The sequence below is a fragment of the Panicum virgatum genome, chromosome 6N (assembly GCF_016808335.1).
Source record: "Panicum virgatum strain AP13 chromosome 6N, P.virgatum_v5, whole genome shotgun sequence".
In the NCBI taxonomy this organism is placed as follows: domain Eukaryota; kingdom Viridiplantae; phylum Streptophyta; class Magnoliopsida; order Poales; family Poaceae; genus Panicum; species Panicum virgatum.
The window spans coordinates 18,930,275-18,937,729 of record NC_053150.1 but is presented as its reverse complement, the minus strand read 5'-3'; the positions used below and the strand labels follow the sequence as shown (position 1 = coordinate 18,937,729).

Below are 7,455 nucleotides of genomic sequence, written 5' to 3'. Positions count from 1 at the left end.
CATTCCCAATCCAGATGCTAGGAGAGGGGTAGGTCGACGGCGGACACTTCGTATCCGTAACGGAATGGATGAGTCTGAGGCAGGAAAGAAGAAAAAAAGATGCAACCTGTGTGGAGCAGATGGTCACACTTACAAGAAGTGCCCTAAAATGCAAGAAGATAATACTGGTGCTGAGGTTGGACCTTCTGGAAATCCCAACGATGGATTGCCTCCGGATTTTAGAGCCCGTCGCGTCTAGATTTCGTTATGTGTGCATATGTATTTGAACCAGATGTATGGATATGTATTCCGACCTGTATGTCATAATTACATTTCGTTATGTATGGATATGTATTTGCACCAGATTGTAGCATGTAATATTATGAAGGTATTTGTGTAGAAACATTTCTTGGTTGTAGTTCTAAATATGTAGGTTGGTTCAATTATATTGCTCGCTTGGGTTTTGAAAGTTTTATTTGAATTGTTCTGTGTTTTGCTTGATGGTCTGTTACTGGTTGATCAGATGGGATTGCAGAGAAGAAAATCAAGATAAGAGCATCCGTAAAGGAGAAAGGCATATAATTTTGTAAACAATGGTACGATTACAAAGCAGAGGCCTAAGGCGTTTGTACTACTAGATACTTGAACAATGAAAAGCATGGCATGTGCAACACGATAACCTCGTGTTGTGAGTAAACCTAACATGCCTTAGGAAATGTAAAATGCCGGGATTACATGGTGATGCTTTACTGAGTGCACCGGGGATATTTTCCCTTCCTAATAGCTTCAGACCCTGCTTCCTTAGCACGACGGGCCCTCTCTTGCTTCCTCTCCCTATCAGCTTCACGTTCTTCTGACTTCTGACGTTTCACTTCTGCAATCCTCTTCTGAATCTCTTCCTGGTTTTTCTTGCGATTCTCCTCCCTCTGTTCTTCATGCAGCATTCGTTGCCACCTTTGTGCAGCCCACCTTGCTTGACGCTCCACGTGGTCCTTATTCTGCTGAGATTGCTCGGTGTCTAACCACTGCACGAAATCACATAGAGGCGGTGGAGTCTTTCCCCAAATCATGTTAGAAGTCATTACTAGATCTGAAAGTGACAAACTCTGATAGTGTTTTGTAGTACCTTTGCTCGGTCCTTGCCGTAATGCTTGGGCGGGTCGTACTCGTAATTCTCGCACATGAAGAATCTCTTGCCAAAGTCGTCCCCCAAAACCCTTGATTTCATTAGTTTGCACAAGGATCCGCAAAAACACATAGGCACCTAGACTCTTTGGGGGACTGTTTCCGTCACCTTATTCCATGGAATGTAGGTGGATCCTGAGGATGCCATAGTGTTGAGCCCTGGCAATTATAAGTGAGCAATCAGATTGCTAATATACTATATCAACGCTAATCATTATCAGTAACTACACCTAAAGGTACCACTAATAACTCCTAATAATAATTAAACTGATTGCTAAACTATTTTCTAACATTTTCTAAAAAAATTTCTAACATTTTCTATAATTTTCTACAATTTTCTAACATTTTCTAATATTATCTTGCATTTTTTTGATTTTCTAATACTTGTGTAACAATTTTCTAGTATTTTCTAATACTAAATCTAACACTAAATGTACTATATCAACGCTAATCACTATAAGTAACTGTACCTAAATGTACCACTAATCACTCCTAACAATAATTGAACTGATTGCTAATCTACTGTTAAAAAAATAATTACAACATAATCTATTTATAAAATGTAGAAAATTTTAGTTACCTAAAGTCGCCGGCTTGAAAATCCGACAGGGCTTCGCCGCTTTGCATCTCCCTCACCCCTCCCTCTCTTTTCTTTTTTTCTGGATTTTTAGTAAGCCAAATGGGGGGTGAGGGGCAGACAACACATTTATATATAGGGTGGGAGGCCGGCCGCCCTGCTGCTGGGCGGCCAGGGGGGCCGGCCGCCCGGCAGCCGGGCGACCGGTTCCAGGGACCTATCTGTAATTATTTTTCGTTTTTTTACAAATAAGCCCCTGCCGCCCGGCGGCCGGCCGGCCAGATCCCAGCCGCCCGGGGTATATTTCTGTAAATTTCCATATCGAAAATATATTTATGTAAAAAATGGAAATAAAAAATATAAAAATAAAAAAACCGCCTCAATCCCCATCGGCCACCAGCACCCAGACTCCGCACCCAGCCGTCGCCCCGCAGCAGGCTCTGAGTGGTGGTGCGAACCAGGCCGGAAATCGCCCGCACTCGCAGCAGGCTCCCAAGCGGCCACCGGCCAACGCACCGCCGCCTGCAGCTGGCCGCCCCGCCGCGCCGCGCCCCTCATCGGCTCGCCGCCTGGCAGCATGCGCACCGCCGCTGGCTGATCGACGAGCTGCGCCCTCACCGGCTCCCCGCCCTCGGTCTGCCGCGCGGCCGCCCACTGGTGACCACTGCTCCGCGCCGCTCGCCCCTCGCCGCCCTCGCCCTGCGTGGTGACGCGTTAGGCCGTCAGTACCGCTCGCGCCTAGCCCAGCGCGGCAGACGACAGCCTGCAGGGTCTCGCGCCCCTCACAAATCGGGTAAACGGGATTACCCGATACCGAACCCGAATTTTCAGTTATCCAAAATTTCGGGTATTCCTTTTTTTTCAGGTAGAGTTCAGGTAGCAATTCTTATTACCCGAATTTTTGACTACCTGAATTACCCGATCCGATTTTCCCGAATTACCCGAATGGCCAGGCCTACCTAAAGCGAAGCGGCGGCGCCGACAACGGCAACCATGGCGGCGGCGGCGTTGGAGACGGAGAAGCTGGGAACGGGAGGTGAGACGGTCGCGGTTCACCTGCCCCCTCTCTCGGAGGAGGACCCCCTTGGCCAAGACAAGAAGGTACGGCGCGAGCGTAAGAAAGAAGCTCTGCTCTTTTGGTTGAATCAACACATATGACTAGATGAGAAGTCAGTCAATTGTACTTTTCTTTTGGTTATGTGAACCATGGTCAAGTCGCGGCTAATTCAAGTTGAGGAACTCGAAGAGAAAACTGAACTAGCCTTTTTCCAGGAAACAGTAAAAATGAGCTATCTTTTTATGGGAGTCGGACTGGAATTTACTTGCTAGGCAATCTCGTAGAATTGCTGAGTTCTGTTTTGGAGGAGTGTAGCCAGCTTAAGATATTTGATGGATGAGTGATATAGTTAGTGTTGATCTTTGCTGTTTCCCTAATTTGTTTGAGGATCTGAGCAGATGTAAGAAGTATTTAGTCATGTTGTGTTTTAGACTTTAAGAATGGGAGCTATCTTTTTTCTTATGTGGTGATTTTGCTGAAATGTTAGTGATTTTGGTTCTTGTGTCTATTAGCTTTGTAGTGAAAGCCCAGTGTAATATTAGTTTCTGAGTGACATCATCAAGGAGATATTGAGTTAGTGCAAATAATTGAATTGGCTAATATGTTTACCGTATGCATTTATTTTATCTTGTATTGTAGTTTGAAAGTTTCAGGACAAGTGTTGAGCTGGAATAAACCAATGTCTGTGTTCCCTTTCTACACATAAAACTTGCAAGTCTCATATGTTTGAGAATCTTCTTGGGAAATATTTTCAGTAAGTTTGTTTCTTTTCTCCTAAATGCAGAGAATAATGGAAAGCAGAAACCTATCCTGTTTATTTCATGTTCCAATTTCATGTTCTGCTGCTTATACCCTCAAATTACTGGATCAGATGATTCAAGCTGCTAGGATAGTCCATATGGATGAGGTATTCCATGCTGTGTCACTCATTATTGATTTGCTGACATGATGGAAAAGTATCTTTAGTTTATTCAGCTCTAAGTTCTAACGATTTTTTTGTCAAATTTCTGTAGCTAGAGCTTTATTTTGCTGGAGATGATGACGTTGGTCCATTCACTGCAAGGAATGAACTTGAATCCCTAAGTCTTTTGTTCAAAATCATGAACAAATTGCTTGTAACTTCCAATGCTGGTGCCAAGGAAGTATTGCAGATGCTGCAGAATGAGATAGTTGAGAGACTTAGATCTGTTGGAAAGGCAGATGATGCTCAGATGGTTTGTCAAACACAGAACCATGATGCTGAAGATTCTCTTCTGAAATGGGGGGAACATCATGGTGTTAAATCGAAATTGCGGATAGCTTGTAAGTTTCCATACAACTTGCTATATATCATGAGTGCTTTGTGCATATGTGCAATGCTACCCATTGACAATTGAGAGCCTTCCTACATTCTTAGTGAGAGTATGTATATAAAAAAAAACTCTCGATGGTACATCCTTTCGTGTTTATCAGTGTTTTCAACTTTCTGTTCTTAATTGTGTTGGGAAATCAACAATGTCTATGATTTTTTATGTTTATCCTATTGTAGCAGATGAAAAAAAAACTTGACCTGTGGGGGTAAGACCGCCCCCACGGCATTGTGTTATAGGAAGAAGAAGACCTCACACATGTCAAGAAAACCCCCGAACCCCCGCCCCACCCATACACAGCGGCACCGCAGCCCATGTGAGGTCGGACCGGCCTTTAGACCTGTGCTTTTGGAGTGGGACAGGCGAGGAGTTTTTTCTACAACGCGCAGCTGCGCCGCCCCCGGCCACGAAATTCGCCCTGCTAGGGGATCGAATCCGGGCAGGCGGGATGCCATCGCGGCTGGTTGACCAACTGATCTGCCGTCGCTAGGCATTGTGCATGTGCTGATAATGTTTATGTTCATGTATTTAACCAGAAGATACTTGAGCTAGTGGAATTGGTGGCTGCTGGGAGGTAATTTTCCCAGGCGGGAGAGAAATGTGAGTAGAATGGGGAGAGCCCAAAAGTCCCCTCGCTGTGACCCCTTAGGGTCTTTGTATATGGGATGAGGGGTAGAGAGGCTATCAGGCTAATATTCTTGTCCACCCTTGGTGGTAACAAATATTGTAAAGAGGCCCCTGGGCCATGTACATGGCTGGGCCTTTCCATTGACAGTGGTGGATCAGTAGATGTTACTGAAAGAGCTAGAGAGAAGTTTGTTTACCACTTTATTGTGTACTAGGACCCTCAGCAATTCAACTAACTTTTTGGTCCATCTTAATTTCACTAGATTATCCATCCACTGCTGTCTTCATGGTTATTTCTTTGCATCATCATATGTAATGTTTACCTGATTCCAGAAATTTAGTTTTTCAAGGAGCTTGGAGAGGAATGGTAGCTTCTGAAAATATATGTGTGGGGGATACTGCTCTTGAAATTCCAGAGTCCCTTATCATATCTGAGGAACTTCTATGTCAGTCTGAAGTGGTATGTTCTTCGTTGGTAGTCTAATTCAACATCTTATAAGCACCCAAATATTTCAATATTTTCAATGGACTTATCCAAAATTTGAGTTTCTGATTTTATTGTAAATTATTTTTTCTATTTTGTTTGCAGTTTCTTGCATTAACAGATTTCAATAATATCAGTTCTGAGACTATGTTATTGTTGTGGAGCATGAGAGAGCGGTATAATCTATCTTCAAAGTTTAAAGCATACTTTGAGACACTGCCGGCAAATTTTAATACAGGTACAAGTAGTTTATCATGTTTGTAAAGCAAAATCCATAATCTACTTCAAATAATCATTTCACCAAATTCACTTTTAGGCTTGAGTTTTGGAATTGATGCACTTGCTGCATTAGAAGGAACCCTTCTTTTTGATGAGATAATGCAATCTAAGCAGGTAACACCATTGTAGTTCGTGATATTGTTGATATTGTTCTTTTAATTCGAAAATCACTACCCAATTGGTACAAAGCAGTAATTGGTTCTTTATCGCAGCACTTACGCCAGCAGTATGATGACTTATTTCCCTTACTATGCACAAATTTTCCTGAGATGTTCGTAAAGGACATATGCACATGGGATAATTTTCTGTGGGCATGTGAACTGTGGTATTCCAACAGTATGATGGTTGTTCTAAGTAGTGGGAAATTATCGACTTGCTTGGTTCCTGTTGCTGGACTTTTGAATCACTCGGTTGGTAGTTCTGTTCCCTGGAAGTTTTATTTCATTAGTCTTCAGATTTGTTTCTCATGTTCTCTTTTTATGTTTTTTTCAAGGTGTCCCCTCATATTCTGAACTATGGCCGAGTAGATGAAGCTACAAAATCTTTGAAGTTTCCATTGTCTAGAACTTGTGATGCAGGGGAGCAATGTTTTCTCAGTTATGGGAAACATCCAGGGTCACATCTTGTTACATTCTATGGTTTCCTACCACGAGGAGATAATCCTTATGATGTTATACCTTTAGGTAATTTATTACCACAGTTATATTCCTAGCTGCATGAATTAAGTGGAGAGGTTACTATTGCTCTATCTTGCCAATGAAATGTTGGTTGGCTCAAAAAGACTAATTTATTTGCTACAATGCTTTAGTCTGGTGATCTTGATTTCTGCACAACCACCATGGGCACTTCAATTGCTGAGGGACTAGGCATAGTTTCCATGAACTTTGTCTATGCATACAAGTAAAAGTATAGACAAAATCATATTACAGATGCATGATTACGTGCAGATCTTGATACTTCTGCTGATGAGGAGGCTGGCGCATCTCAATCTGTGAGTACAAGCCAAACCATTCATATGGTTCGTGGGACATGGTTGTCCAGATCTGGAGGATTTCCCACGTATGGCCTGCCTCAGCCCTTGCTGTCCCATCTACGTGCTGCTCTAGGTTGTGATTTTGATGAATCCACAACAGAGACTGATGTAAGGACATTATGTTTTCATGATTGATGTGTGATGGAGGTCATGTGATATATATATTCATGTAAACCCTACCTTTCATTGTACTTTCAGATCAAGGAAAATGACAGGGTGGTGCTGGAAACACTGCTGTCCATATTTAACCCCATGCTTGAAGAATTGCCCGAGCCAGATGACTCCGACTGGTGCTACACCCAAACCCTTTTTTGTGTTGGTGCCATACACCAGCATACTTACCAGTCCATCTGATTTCCTGCAGGGAGAGTGCCAGTTGGGATGTGAAGCTAGCATTAGGCTACAAAGATCTGCAGAGAATTATAGTATCGTCCATTGTCACTTCCTGTACGTCAGCCTTGGAAAATATTTAACTCCTAGTTAGAAATTGGAAGTGCTTCTTAAATGTAAATGCAAGAACACGTTGGGGAGTATGTTAGAATGTCTCTCTCAGCTGGCATGTGGCCTGGGAAGCTATTTCACATGGATGAGCTGCAACCGACTGCAATTTGTGCTCTCGAGATAGGGATCCAAGGACTGGCATGGTTGCCTCTACTAACTGAAGATCCTCAGCCATCAGTTGCTTGATCCGACAAACACAGAAGTGGTTTCTGTGGCTTGAGATTTATGCTGCACCAAATTGCTACTGCATGCTAGGTTCTCTTTTTCCCTTTCTTTTTGTGAAAGAAAGTTACTTTTGAACTAATTTATTGGGAATCAAACTTATTTATTGGTGAATGAAAGCAAATTTTTGAACTAATTTTAGCCTAATATGGTCCATATGCA

The 7,455-nt window shown here is 42.8% G+C and overlaps 1 protein-coding gene across 4 annotated transcripts; it reads left to right on the top strand.

Annotated features, from left to right (window-relative positions):
- Positions 1-2,137: 2,137 nt before the first annotated feature.
- LOC120678816 lies at positions 2,138-7,434 on the top strand. Of its 4 annotated transcripts, none has more exons than XM_039960199.1 (12): positions 2,138-2,606; positions 2,695-2,842; positions 3,583-3,705; positions 3,812-4,100; positions 5,116-5,234; positions 5,364-5,496; positions 5,575-5,651; positions 5,750-5,947; positions 6,031-6,220; positions 6,485-6,678; positions 6,769-6,860; positions 6,935-7,434. In XM_039960199.1, the coding sequence occupies exons 2-12, from the start codon at positions 2,735-2,737 to the stop codon at positions 7,041-7,043; spliced, it is 1,632 nt and encodes a 543-aa protein (XP_039816133.1). In that variant the 5' UTR covers positions 2,138-2,606; positions 2,695-2,734; the 3' UTR covers positions 7,044-7,434. The 4 variants fall into 4 exon arrangements, with proteins under 4 accessions (XP_039816133.1, XP_039816136.1, XP_039816135.1 ...); XM_039960202.1 differs by having other exon boundaries at positions 2,139-2,534; XM_039960201.1 differs by having other exon boundaries at positions 2,145-2,602; positions 2,692-2,842.
- Positions 7,435-7,455: the final 21 nt, after the last annotated feature.